The sequence below is a fragment of the Odontesthes bonariensis genome, chromosome 10 (assembly GCF_027942865.1).
Source record: "Odontesthes bonariensis isolate fOdoBon6 chromosome 10, fOdoBon6.hap1, whole genome shotgun sequence".
NCBI classification, from domain to species: Eukaryota; Metazoa; Chordata; class Actinopteri; order Atheriniformes; family Atherinopsidae; genus Odontesthes; species Odontesthes bonariensis.
The window spans coordinates 6,286,333-6,300,240 of record NC_134515.1 but is presented as its reverse complement, the minus strand read 5'-3'; the positions used below and the strand labels follow the sequence as shown (position 1 = coordinate 6,300,240).

General features: G+C 39.8%; 2 protein-coding genes across 3 annotated transcripts in view; one reads left to right on the top strand and one right to left on the bottom strand.

Annotated features, from left to right (window-relative positions):
• The first annotated feature begins 2,560 nt into the window (after positions 1-2,560).
• rnf223 (ring finger protein 223) lies at positions 2,561-8,353 on the top strand. Its single transcript, XM_075475553.1, has 2 exons — positions 2,561-2,914; positions 6,708-8,353. Exon 2 carries the CDS (start codon positions 6,798-6,800, stop codon positions 7,518-7,520), a length of 723 nt encoding a protein of 240 aa, XP_075331668.1. The 5' UTR covers positions 2,561-2,914; positions 6,708-6,797; the 3' UTR covers positions 7,521-8,353.
• Positions 8,354-9,737: 1,384 nt separating this feature from the next.
• The window catches only part of ptpn11b (protein tyrosine phosphatase non-receptor type 11b), a 38,901-nt gene continuing 34,730 nt past the window's right edge, over positions 9,738-13,908 (bottom strand). For both annotated transcript variants that reach the window (XM_075476034.1, XM_075476035.1), the window contains exon 16: positions 9,738-12,975. The gene's annotated coding sequence lies outside the window, so the exon portion shown is untranslated. The remainder of the gene's footprint in view (positions 12,976-13,908) is intronic.

Sequence of the window (13,908 nt, the reverse complement as noted above, 5' to 3'; positions counted from 1 at the left end):
CTCAACAAAATGATTAATCACATGGTAAATATGAATTCTGTTCAGCTTTTAAGTGTTAATTCATCCAACTGTTTTAGTTCACTCCATCAGGTTACTGATTTTGTTACATCTATAGCTTTTTATTTGGATTAACACAATCAACTTTACATTTTTTCAGTTATTTATTCCTTGGCGTCTCAACATCTCACTTTTAATCTTTACAAATAATTCTACAAAGCAGCTTCTATACATTTAAGAGGGTTTATTTGTAGGGGATATTTTGGGATAAAAGTAAAAATATCATCACTCATTGTAAGTTTTCAAGACATTCTATTCATTTATTCTGCAAAACTGGGTTACTGCAATTCTATTTCAATCTACAGTACAACATTTTTATAATTTACTATTATTCTAAAATAACATTGATGTGAATGTCTTCAGACTTTCTTCCCCTAAAAGGATTCAAAATACCATTCAAAAACCATCAATACACACCACATTCTGCCATTCTGTGGCCTTGAAAATGGACATATTTTCGCACAAGTTGATGAAATACAAAACTGACAAGAGCTGACAAGATCCTGCAAAATTCTAGGTATTCAATATTTTTAGGCAGCATTTTTCAAGACTTAACTGGCTCAGAACTTAATCAGCCCTTTGCTCTAACTGCACCCAATTGTATGTCACATGGATTTATGTCCCACCAGAAAAGAAAAATAACAAACTCCAAAACTGAATGCATATTGCTGAATGATTTGGAAGGTGCACGTCTTTTGCCAGAGGTGCACCTTCCAGATCTTTCACAGGATATATGAAAACTTCGAACCTGATGATGAATAATAGACAGAAGCAGTCATACGAGTGCAGGTAACAAGTGTCCTGACAAGCCTTTTCGTTGAGCTTTACCTTCTTTATGTAGCAGAATTATTACATGTTTCCACTTGAGTGCATATATATAATAACCCTTTCTCTGTCAGGAATTTTCACATTCAGTTTTTTGGATTCAAACCAAGGAGTCAGGGATTTTTATGAAATATCAAAGGTAAATACCCTACACTAGAAACTGTGCTTTTTTTTTTTTTTTTTCCTAGAAATTTCACCAGCAGTCTTTTTTGGGTGGGTGAGCAATTTTTGGATGCACTGCATAAGCCTATTTGATGTACCCTGGTGGGGCACTATAATGATCAATGATCAGCCAAAAACTATACATTAAAGTAAACACGGTGACCAAGGTCAATGCTGTACATGTACCAGCTGCCACAAACGTAACATTGTGTATTTTTCTCTTGAAAACAGCTGAACACACATTTTGCCCTTGATGGCAGAGGTTGAAAAAAAAAAAAATAATCATCTTTGCTCTTTAGTGTTTGAGTAAATGCCGGTTCAAGTAGGGCGACAGTCAACATTGTGTCTTTTTACGGCCCGCCTGAACACACAGCTTCCCTGCTCACGTGTGCCCCTCGTCTAGCCTTAGTTGCAGCGTCACCCAGCACTCCACCCCACAAGATAACTTATTGCTTTATACTGTCACCCACTGATCTTTGTCATGTTTTTTTTTTGTTTTTTTTTTAATGACGCCAAGTCCATTCATTCACGAAAGGAGGAATAAAACAGCACTTGATCATATTCCAGATCCTTCCTATAAGTAACCAACAACCCAACGGCCAATAAATGACTTTGCTGATGTGATACGGCACTATTTGTGTTTGGATTACTAAATAACCGAGTCAGTTAGGCCGCTGTTATTGCGGAAACATGCTAGTGCTAATGGCCCACAGCCATTAGTCATTACCATAAAATCAAACGAGTAACCAAATAAAATAAAAAATCTCAAACACAGATTCTTCTATTATTCTTAATTAGAAAAAGCCTTGTTACGGTGCATTTGTTATTTTAACGTGTGTTTACTTTCCAAATTAAACATTAGCTTAAGGAGAAGGAAAGGGTTGCTTTTCTAATCTCCCACTCCGAAACCACATATTACACTTTTTTCTTTTTCCCAACTTCCTTCCTGGAGGAACATGACTTCAAAGTAAACAAGCGTCACAGAAAAGAGACAAAAAAAAAAAAAAATTTGCACTGATGTGTCATGTTGACCAGCAACTCCCTGTGCAGGCAGAGAAGTGGAGCAATTGATTCACTCTGCTGAAACAGGGCTATTTTCACTCTGTTACCTCATCTCTAAATACATGGAAATGATTCTCTTTTTATATGTAACGCACAGTTTAAACATACTGACTGACCCTAAAGTCATGTAGCTGGTGTGTCCTTTGTGTTTAGTGTAACTTGTAGACTTGTTGTTTCTAAGGATATACACGAAACTTTCAATTGAAGGGTTTATAACAATAGATTTTTTGAGGTGAGGGGTATTTGCATTGTATGCGTTTCGGTGAGACAGTGGAGACAGGTAGACAGATATCAACATAAAGAAAGATAGAGGGAGAGGTGTTGACAGGGCAAGAATGTATAGTGCTCTCCTTGAAGTACTGAGCGCCCCCCCCCTCCCCCTCCCCCTCCCTCCTCCTTTCACTCCTCCTCCAGACACTACCTCAATGCCAAACACACTATTTGCATAGAGAGCTAAAAAGGGAGCTGACAGAGCAGGGCAGGTGGCAACGACGCTCAGGACGGAGGACCCAGCTCTGACACCGACACAACGAGCCTCTGAGCACACACACCCATTCTCTTACCTACACACACACACACACACACACACACACACACATTTAAACACAGTTGTAGCTCCAGCAGAATATCAGATCACAGAGGAGGACCTTAGTCTGAGCAGAAACACAATTTCAACCCCAAACTCCCTGCTGAGATCGCTGAGGTCAGTTAACTTTGACCACATAAAAATGCATTCTCAAGCGGAAAGGGAGTGAGCTGAGCTGAGCGTACCCAGTGAGGATCATCTGACATCTTCAACATCTAACAGGTAAGCTGAACCTTTGCAGCTCTAAATGTTGCCTTGAGGCTTTTTTTTTGCAGTTTGTGACTTGCAATTGCTTTACTACAAATCCTAAAAATAAAAAAAAAAGTCATTTTTACCTCCTCTGTATATGTGAACATTCTATTTAAAGTAAATATTGTAATTACAACACAGCCTTTGATTTTAAATGGTGCAAAAATACTTAATTTCCTTTCCTTAAAAAGACTTAGTTATGTTTGGTGGACTATATACACCTTGAACTCTTGTAGCACATTAGTAGATTTCTATGTTCAGTAAGGATTCTGGAGTGTCTGTTGGCTGCATTGTGTTATGTGTTCACACATGCTATCTCCTGCTCCCATCTGTTTCTGGCTCGGCCAGCCTCACATTCAGTTTAACTGTCTGTGGCCTCACATTCCCAACTCCTCATTTCAATGATCAGGAAGATCCAGTTTAATTTACCTTTCACGTTGAGAACAGGTAGTGCAACATCCCAGATGACAGTTGGGTAGAATATACAGCAGCAGACAAACACAGCTGAGCCCGACACAAAGGATGGCGAAAAAGAGACGACTCGAGCACTTTACATGAAAAACAAAACTAAATTCTCCAATTTGACTCGCACCCAAATGAGCTTCGATTCATTTACAGGTCAGTGGGACAAACAAGAAAAGCAAGTGCCTCTGACAGTGTTGAGAGATCATAAAGTGAGGCTCAAAGCAGAAAAATACACATAAGCAAAGAGAGACCCAACCTATGTTTGAAGTTTGTATTTTGGGTTCGGCAAAGACTCAGTCCGAGTTAATATTTGACCCTGCTGGGGAGTATAACAGCTGGAAATTTCCAGCCCAGATATCCTTTTTTGGATTGCCCTTCCTTCATGTAGTCATCGCACACTTTGTTTAGAAGGTGGGAGCATCGCTTAACTGTTCTCTTTACATTCCACTTTGAACAGTTTGTTGCGTAAACAGACTGGAAGACCTTCAACTTAGAGTTAAACCACAGCTCATACTTTAAATGATGCGAAAAAAAAAAAAAACTTTTAATGGTCTCGCTAATCTCTTCGCTAACTAGATTCATTTCACATCTTAACTATTTACTTTAATAACCATCTGAAAAACAAGGCTAATAATTTCATCAAGCAGGGGGGATTTATTGAGCAATTTTACTAATATTTTTACATTTCTAAGTATTTAGAAGCTGCTGTTCCTTCCAGCTGGCCAGCAGATTAAAAATTGTAAACCTTTAACAAAGAAGCCAACTTTGCTACTAAATTACTAGCGATGGAGACACATTTAGTTCTCACAGAGGTCACATCTTGCACACTGAAAGTGAAAACTCAAGCGTAGCAGTTCAAGTTTAATTTCCATATTTTCATTGTACACATTAAGCTAAGGTCAAAGACGCAGTGTTTATATGAAAACATGCATTAGTCCAACTATATCAGGCAGGGAGTTTGGTGTATGATGTGGGCTCACTCGTATTGATGCTTTTCTGATTCTTTGTTGGTTGCTTATTGCATCAGGATACAGGTGGGCTTACTCAAACCAACCAGAGAATTTGAAAAATGGTAGCTCTATAAATCATGGAAATTATTAACCTCTAGGCATGAGAAAAGGCATTGAAAATGACCAAATGCCAGAAGTATGTGGCTGAAGAGCCAACTAGCACAAATGTTATGGTTTATATTCCAGGCATGTTAGGATTTCATTTGTATGAACACTTTTAAAGCTGCTTTACCATCTTTGTAAATATTTGAACTTGAAAAACTTCATGTAATTTTTTAGTTAGCTGCTCATCATTGGGTGACAGGTACTTTTCTCTACATTATTGCTTGGATCTGCAACACTTCCTCATAGCAAGTTATTAAGGAAGCCCACTGAGGTTTTGATTCATCACTTACTGCGGGGAAAAAGGAGCACACCCTGTATCTGAACTTAGAGCAAACGGGAAAAGGAGTCATAAATGATGCATCAGGGAGGCTTTAAAACTGACACTCATAACCATAATTACACAAAAAAAACCTGTCCTCATTCTTCTGAAACATATTTGAATTCAGCGGGGATGTGGAGAGCAAGCAGGCCATGCAGGAATGTCAAGGGTAGATGGAGCGATTAGACAGAACAAGTGGGCACTTTGTGTATATGGGAGACCTGGGACTACACCAACCCTGAGGGCAAAGTGAGAGCACCTGTGCTTTGACATCTTTCATTCCTCATTCACAAACACATTCTCCTTCATATTAAAGGCTTTTAATACCAAACTCACAACACCAGCAGGCAGTAATTTAAATCTTTGTTGTCATAGATCATGAAACAAGGAGACCGCACTCAAAAGATAGCAGCAAATGTCTACGGTGCTACACGCAAACCTCTGCAAGCACCCTAAAACTTGTTTCATTAGTTTCTGAAAAGTGCCCTGCAATTGCAAATGTAGCTGAAACTAATCAGCCCGCATTTTTACACCATACTTAAACCGGTAACTCACCCACTTAAATGTTAATTAGCTGCCCAAGGCAATGAGGACTTAGGATATCTTGATGTGTGTGCTTGTCACTCCTGCAATCCGTATGTAAAAACTGCTCCTAAAAGAAATATAAACACAATAAATAAGTCTTGCATATAAAATCCAGCTGCGCTCTTTAATCAGCAACTATTAGGAGAGCTTGTGTGTTAATTACATTAACATGATACAGTCTTTTGTGCAAGTTGTAAAACTTAATGTACAATGAAAAATCCAAAATTTAAATTGGGTTAAGGATAATGGGTTGAATGTCCCAGTTTGTGCATTCATATTATTATTAGTTTTTAGTATCCTATCAATTACTGTTTGTAGTTGCCAGTTAGCTTGATGCTATCTGATGCTAATCCTATAAATAGCCAACATACTGTAAAGGAGGAGCATATAATTAATCAATTCATTTATTTTTGCTGTTTTGGTGCTTCTGGTCGTAAAACTCAATATACATTGAAAAAAACACATAAGCATGGTTGAAGGTTAAAAAAAACAAACAAACAGATAAAGTAAAAATGTTGAAACCTACAATCTTTTTTAAAGTGCCTATATATGTATATATATATGATAAAAAGCATTGCATGAGTGTCTGTGTGAATAAGTGAATGAGCATCACATGTAAAGTAGAACCTATACAAGGTTAAAAAGGAGCTTTAACTGCACAATAAGTGTACTGTCTTTCAGTACCCTGGGATCTAGGAACAAATCCATTTTGTGCTCATGAACAAAGAAAACACATAAACAATGCACCCTAACATGCAAAAAATGGTGGAGAGTCAGGGTTTCACTGCTTTTACACAGGTAAACTGCAGTCAGAATACATTTATTTCTTCTACGATTTATGGCAAAATCAAAGGTCTTATTGTATGATTTGTCTTGGCGATCCTTGCTCACTCTGAATGTTTTCATGATTGGAAACTCTCTATTGAGGTCATCATGTTCATCTAGATATCAAATAACAGCCATGCTGTACCTGCAGAATTGCCCACACAAAAAAACGTGGGTGGACATGTTCCTTTGCCCTCCTGGGTGCTACTTATTGACTTTTTTCATATATGTACTTGTTACCGTTGGCTGAGAAAATGCACAACGTTGAACCATTTCGCATCACTCCCGGGACAGAGTTACTGACCAGCAAATAGAGATCCTACCAGCTTTAGTCTAAACATTAAACCGGCCTATATAAAATCTGATTGACTTGTCAGGATTATGGTTTTGATGACAAGTGAGAGTTTGTGGCAACAAAGTTACTATATTATCTATGCTTTTCACTCTTTTCTTACAGGAATTAGATTGCCCAGAAAGGAAGAAGAGAGCAGGCAATCTAAAGAAGACTGGACAAAAGGGAAGAAAAAAGGCTTACATATATCTGAAGATGGAGCAAGACACTCACCAGATTTGGCACATGCAGGTCGCCTCCCAGGAAGTGTCTGGAGAGCTACAAAAAAAGGTGTCAGTGGCCGGCCAGCCAGAGTGCTCCATCTGCTACAACAGCTATGACAACGTCTTCAAAACCCCCAAGCTGCTGGAGTGTACCCACACCTTTTGCCTCGAGTGCCTTTCCCGCCTTATGGCGGTCTCGCTAGCTGATCAGGACAGTAATGGTGGCAGCACACGCCTCTCTTGCCCCTTCTGTCGTCACCCCACCATGTTGCCCGAGGAGGGACCCCCGGCCTTGGCCACCAGCCGCGAGGTCCTCTGCAAACTACCCAGCCACCAGCAGCAAGAGGAGCCGGTGTGGTTAGAGGGGGAAAAGCTGTGCTACAAGAGCTCCATGCAGGACGCCGGCTCGGGCGCCCCAGAGTGTCCCACAGCCTTCTGCGTCTGCATTGACATTGGAGCCAAGAAGTCGGTGGATGCGCCTGTCCAGACAAGCCCCGGGACTTATAGCAGGCTGAGCAGACTGGCAGACTGGAAAAGGATGGTCCTCTTCATTGTGCTCATGGTGCTGCTTGTGGTAGTGGTGTTGTGGCCTCTGCAGTGCGTTTTCAGCACTGGAAACATGCGCTGTATTAAAGAGATGCAGCCCCCCACTACCACACCTACAACTACTAGCCCAACTTTCCGCTTTATCGCCACACCTGGCCTAAAACAGTGAACTGCTAGACTGACTGGACTTAAAATGTAGATGATAATGTATGGGACATTTCTAATATTTTTAATATCTGACACCGTAAATTAATTGCACTTTTGTTCGGTGCAATTATTTATGTTGACCACAAATGACAACATATCAGATTACTAACCTTCAGCAGAACCACAGATGTTTTGGTCGTGCATCAATCAGACTACAGATACAAAAGACCGTCAACACACAAAAACATTCATAGACGTCACTTTTTTGCACTTTTATATCCACCGATATTTTGTGATTGGTTAAGAATTTGATGTTTGATGGGTTGAGCTGCAGATGGGTGATTAGTGGCACGTGCCCAATGAACATTCAGCATTGATGTGGAAACTCCTTGTTGTGTCCAGGCCATAGAATGAAGCCTGAAATGCTTACTTTTACTCATGAAATGTGAACTTTGATTTGTCAGAATTCCAGCTGGCTACAGAGACTGCAGTGTAATCCCAGTGTGCCAACTAAAGACTGTATTGCGTATATCTGCTTATATCTGATTGAGTCCTTTGACATGCACTTGTTTACAAAACGATAATACAAGAATGAGATATCAACACAAGTCGTGAAAAAGCATTTGTGCTTGACAGCCTCGTTATCAAGATTGATATGTCATTCTGGTTTATCATGTTAATGCCTTTTCTCAGCATTTAAAAATGACATTTATTGTGGCAGTAAGCCTGTGATTTTTTTTAAATTTTTTTTTACATTGTCTGAACAGCAGCTGTAGTTAATTCCTTCAAACACACAGCTTCTGACATTCTTTATAAAAATTAAAACAAAGCATTTGTCACATGCTGGTAAACAAACTGCCTGGTGTACATTTCCTCCCTACACAAACCTTTAACCTTAGAGTAAAAGCAACCCTTCCTTTGCCCGAAAAGGAAGTCGTCTTTATTTACTCTACGACGAGATGCGTCACAGAGAGGAAAAGGCTACGGGAATTCCCAAATTGCTCAATGATTACATATAGTTCAAAGGAGACTTATAAAAAGAATCAGAAATTCAATATAAGTGGCCATAAAAGTAGAACTTCCTGATGCACAATTCAAACTGCCAGGAAACATGGTTAAACATTGAATCCAGATAAAAATGATCAAAGGTATACTCACACCTTCAAAACTGATAGTTAAAATAGTTATTAAAGATATACCTGCAAAAAATGATTAAAAGCTTTTTGTTAACTGCTATAATTGGGTTTACAACATATAAACTGAACTTACTTAGGAGAGTAACATGTTAAATCTGCAGTCTGCAGGATTTGTTGTTGTCATACGTAAAGTCCTAATTTTTGGCATTTTAAGAGTTTACATGATCTAAAAGAACGCTTGAAGTTGAAAACGGTGACCTCCGTAGTCGCAAAATGCAAGAAATGCTTATTTTTTAACCGAAAAATAAAAAGTTATCCAACTTCCTGTCCCGCCCCATCAAAACACATGAGAACTCGTGCACGTTTACGTGCACGCCAGATGCGCCTACACGACTCCTCATTCATCAACTCACCTGTCATTTGCGATCATGGAAGACACAGTAAGTAGACTAGCCCGTAATGAAGTTCAATAGTCCAGATAAATAAGCGTGGGGACGAGCCTACCTTGTATCGCGCGTGCACAATCGGTGATTGACAGGCAGCAGAGCCCAGCTCGTAACCTGATTGGTTACCTTTTACCGGTCCGGTCTGCAATTTTGTAAACAAACCTGCTGGCTTTGGAGGGACCTAGCGGGACATATAGGGGACCTAGAGAACTCATTTTTTTTGTATTGGGGTATTTAATGTACTACTTTCAGAATCCCCGGACAGTTCCAGGCATTATGCTTGAAAAAGAGTTGCAGACTGCAGCTTTAACTCTTCCCCATCTTCACAAACAAGGAACAAAAAGCACGTTTTCCTGTAAGACTGCTCATATAAAACAAAACAATCTAAATAACTTAATCTTTAAAACTAATTTTTGTGTCTATTTTATTTGCTTGCAAGTCATAAAGATTCTTCAGGAAACTTCAACCATGACCATCACCGTCATTACAAGTTAAGTTTCCCACTCCAGTGATTGCACTGGGAGGCAAAACAGTCCAAAATGTGGAAAGCTTGCTCACACAGGACCTTTTCCAGAACTATGTCAAGGGGATTCCCATCTCATTCCGAGTTGATAAACTAGGAGTGTACAACAAAACAAGGAAAAAGCATGTGCAGCCTTATAATGTGCCATATAAAGTTTTATTAACCTGTACGATAAACCATTTTGATGCAAGTTCTGTCAGCAGTTGTAGCCTATACAGCACAAAGGCGTCTGGGTGGAGCCAGTACAAGAAAGAAAAGGAAACTGAACAACACTTAGAATACCACTACTCACTTCAGGCTTTCTGCAACCAACAGAAGGTAGGAATCAAAACAAAGTCACATCAACATGTTCAAGTTAAGTTAAGAGGACCGACAGAAAAAAATACCGCGTTACAACTGCAAACCTCTGCAGACACTGATTCAGACAGAATATACTCAATGGTAAAATTACACCAATAAAAAATAAGAATAGATCAGGTACAATACAAAACGCAAGAATGAATAAAACAAATCAATTTGAAGAACATAAGTTCAGAGAACACGAAAGAAATAAAATAAAATAAACAGTAATGGCAAAAATCTAGTGCACTACCAAAAGTACTTCCACACAGCCTGAGGCCAAAGATTCAGCAGTTTCACACTTTCAAGTACTGATGTTTCACCAAATTATAAACTATCTGACCCAAAGAGGCATTGTGAAATACAACGGAAAACTGTATCTAAATTATCCACAGCGAATGATCAGAAACAGGGAAACACTTCCACAAATCATTTTTCATTCAAAGATCACAGTTCAGAGAGGGAGAGAAAAAAAAAAAAAAAAAGAATTCGACCATGCTTAATGTTCCAATTTAACTGGAGAACATCAAGTAGTGCAGCATTTTGACAGACATACTGAAGGCCTTCACTGACAGATGGCAGCAATGGCATTCAATTCATATACCAGAGCCTGTAATCACAAAGTAATCAGTCATTAAAACACACAGCAACAATTGACACCAGTTAAAACCTCTAAATTGTGAGACGAGTGACGGAATCAGTAGTCTGTGCTTGAGTAAGCCTTCAAAAACAAAAAAAAGGGGTTGTCTCACAGTAAGATATGGCTGCCACAGGTTACATTCAAATGTATATAATAACTTTTTTTTTCTCAAATATAATCTTATCAGTATTATTACCTATAGTCGGTCTGATGGGCTTAACTGAAAATCCAGTTGTGTTAACCCAAAAGCTGCTAATCTGGGACTCTTTATTTAGATGGTTTAGAATGAGAAAAGGGCCTTTCAAGACCTTTAAGTGATTCCATTTTAAAGAAGTGAGGCAAGATTTCACCAACCTACTGTACCACGAGTCAGCAGCAAAATGTAAAACCACCTGCCTCATTGTATGGGTTCCACTCATGCCACCAAACGCATGGACATGGGACCTCTTGTGTTGTTCTGGGATGTCTGGCACTAAGATGGCAGCAGCAGATCCTTTTATCAAGCATCTGATCCCAGTTTGGTCAGAGGTTTAATCAAACTGGGATCTGGGTTGATGTGTTAGCTTCTCTGCCATGTTCCTCAACATGACATTCCTGAGCAGGTCTCGTACTGTGCAGGGTGCATAATCCTGCTGTGGTTGAAGTGCCGTTGGGTGAGAAATGTTTGGTATGCATCAACCTTTAGGTGGGTGGTTAATATCAATGTTACAGCAGGTTTTTTTACAGGTTTTTTCAAGCAGAACATTATACTGTCACAACACAATCAATGTTATTCACTTTACATATTCATGGTTCTATAAATGGTGGCTGATCAGTGAATCTACTTTTGTACAGAAGCAGGATATTTTGGTGCTAGTTCTGATGCTAAAAATAGCCAACAATCTGCCAGAGAGCACAGAAAGCTCTACACACCACAGCACCACCATACTCCTTATTACATCAATGACGTCGGCTTACTCCCTGCTATCATCAAGCCTGGATTATCGCCATTTTTTAAATCACTTTTTGGAGACAAATCTATTCTTCAATCTCAGGCAGATGGCCATCTGGCCCACTGTAATCACCTCCTTTCCTCGTCTCCTTGTGACGATCTTGTCTGACAGATGTTAAACTACATCAGACCTGCTGATTAACGAGGACAGCCAGTCAAACCAAGCTGAGAGGCGGCAGCGAGCCAAGCTCAACTCCCATCATCCATTCAGGATTCCTCCTCATCCAAAACGTGGACTTGGAATTACTATTACAATTTAATATCGAAGTCTGGCTTTGACATAACCCTTTCGACGTGGTCTCATCCAAAATAATGCTCCTGTACAAATATACGGCATATATTTAAATAAGCATTTTCTTTTATGTTACACTTCCATGATACCAGGCATCCATGAACAAAAACAAAGTAACTCACAATATACTTTTGTAATTTTGTTCACAGTGGGGCCACTGGTGATCGTGCTCAAATGATAGACAGGACAGATTTGCATGTCCCTGAAATCAGTAAAAAAAATATATAGAATTTTTCCAATTTTGTCAGCAGAACACCTGATTTTAATTCCCAACAGAATAGCTGATTACACCCAATTTTCTCCGCAACATTACTTTCATAATCAGTCACAACTTAAATAAAAATGTAATAAAAATAGTTAGCTTTTACACTCAAAATTAAGAGGACTTAAAAAAAAAAAAGGAAAAAAAAAGAAGAATAATGAGAGTAAAAAGACAGGGCTAGCTTGCCCTTCCTGAGCCTCAGGACTTTGTCGCAGGTTGCATGACTGCCCTTGCCATCACTCAGCAGCTGCATTAATAACCGCCACAGCTGGAGAGACAAAGTGCAGCAAAAACAGTCTAAAGTCGGAGTTCAACTGACAGCCGGCAAAGACAGAAAGAGGGATAACGAGCAGAGGGATTTCTGTCAACAAGCCGACAGACAGCTTAGCTTTGACCTCTTCTTAGGTCCCGTACAGCTTTGTTAAGTGTGCTGTGGGGCAGCTCCACGTTTAATATCTGTCCCCCCGAGGAACTCCTTAGTTATCAGGTTAGCTCGGGCTTCCAGGGTTTGGAAAGAAGCAACAGTAGGGATGTAAAGGTAGGTTTAGGCAGCCTAGATTTTAGATACATCCTGTCACAAGGCACTTGAGCTGGTTAAGAGGGGAGAGGCTGGAGCATAGATGGGAAGAAAAGTGGAGTAGGCAAGGCCCCCCAGTGAGGGCATTTTTCTCCTTTGCAGGGGGTAAGGTTTGGAGCTAGACTGAGAGGTCCAGTGGCAGGAGAGGGTCAGCTCGTCACCTACAGGCTAGGCCAAGGTCCACCAACGTGAAGCAGAGTGTGGAGCGCTACACACTCCCTCCACCCCCAAGGGATTATTAGATGCTGACGAAGCAACACCCCTGCTGAAGCTGCACAAAAAGAGATAGAAAAGGGGATTTAATTTCATTTCGTGCTGTCACTTTAAGTAATGATCAACAGAATCTCATGTAGTTTCACAATATGGAGCTAAAAACACAATTAACTTAGTGCGCACTTCACCTCATGGTTTATCTAAACAGGCAGGGACAGAGTACATGCTGGAATGTGTACATGGACTCTAACTCGGGGCTCTTGCCTGCAGCAAGACTTTAAACCTTCCACCAGTGAAAGTCCTTAATGATACCTTCCTGAATACTTCTATATCTAGGTCCCCATTTGCGACTGTCTACTGAAATCAGAGACCCTAATAACCCCCAGAATCTATGCTGCCATTATTCATTTGAGATGCTTCAAATGAAAAGAAACCCTGACGGGAAGTCAAGCTGCTAATCTTTGAGTTAAGAGAAACACACTCCAACTAAAGCAGACAAACCACCAGGAATGTTGGGGTCCATATTCAAATTCTTTGCATACAAATGCTGTACAAAGAGCATGTGTGTTGGAATGACCAGTAAAACCTTTTTTTTTTTTTTTTTTTTTTGCAATAATCCTTGTGTTATATGTTAATACAGACTTAGAATGGACAGTGACTTAAACAGTGAATGAGGGCTTGAAAGATGACGAAGGGACAGAAGCGGACCAGTTATGTTGGTGTCCTGATGTCATATACAATTTGTATGCACGGGGTGTTTCATTTAACAAACTGATAGGATTTTCTCTGCAACACTCATCTGCTCAGTTTAGCTTGACGTGTCATCTATCAAAAATAAACTAGGTGCATGTTTTTAGCACACTGGAACAGGGAACTGCTCCTGAAATGCATTGCTTTGTCTTGGGTGGATGCAATCAGCTCATATGATGCAGTTCTCCCCAGTGAAATCCATTATTGATTTTCCATTTTCTTTTAAATCTTCAGTTAGAAC

Coding starts and splice junctions, on each gene's coding strand:
- rnf223 (XM_075475553.1), top strand. CDS start 6,798: ATGGAGCAAGACACTCACCAGATTTGGCACATGCAGGTCGCCTCCCAG.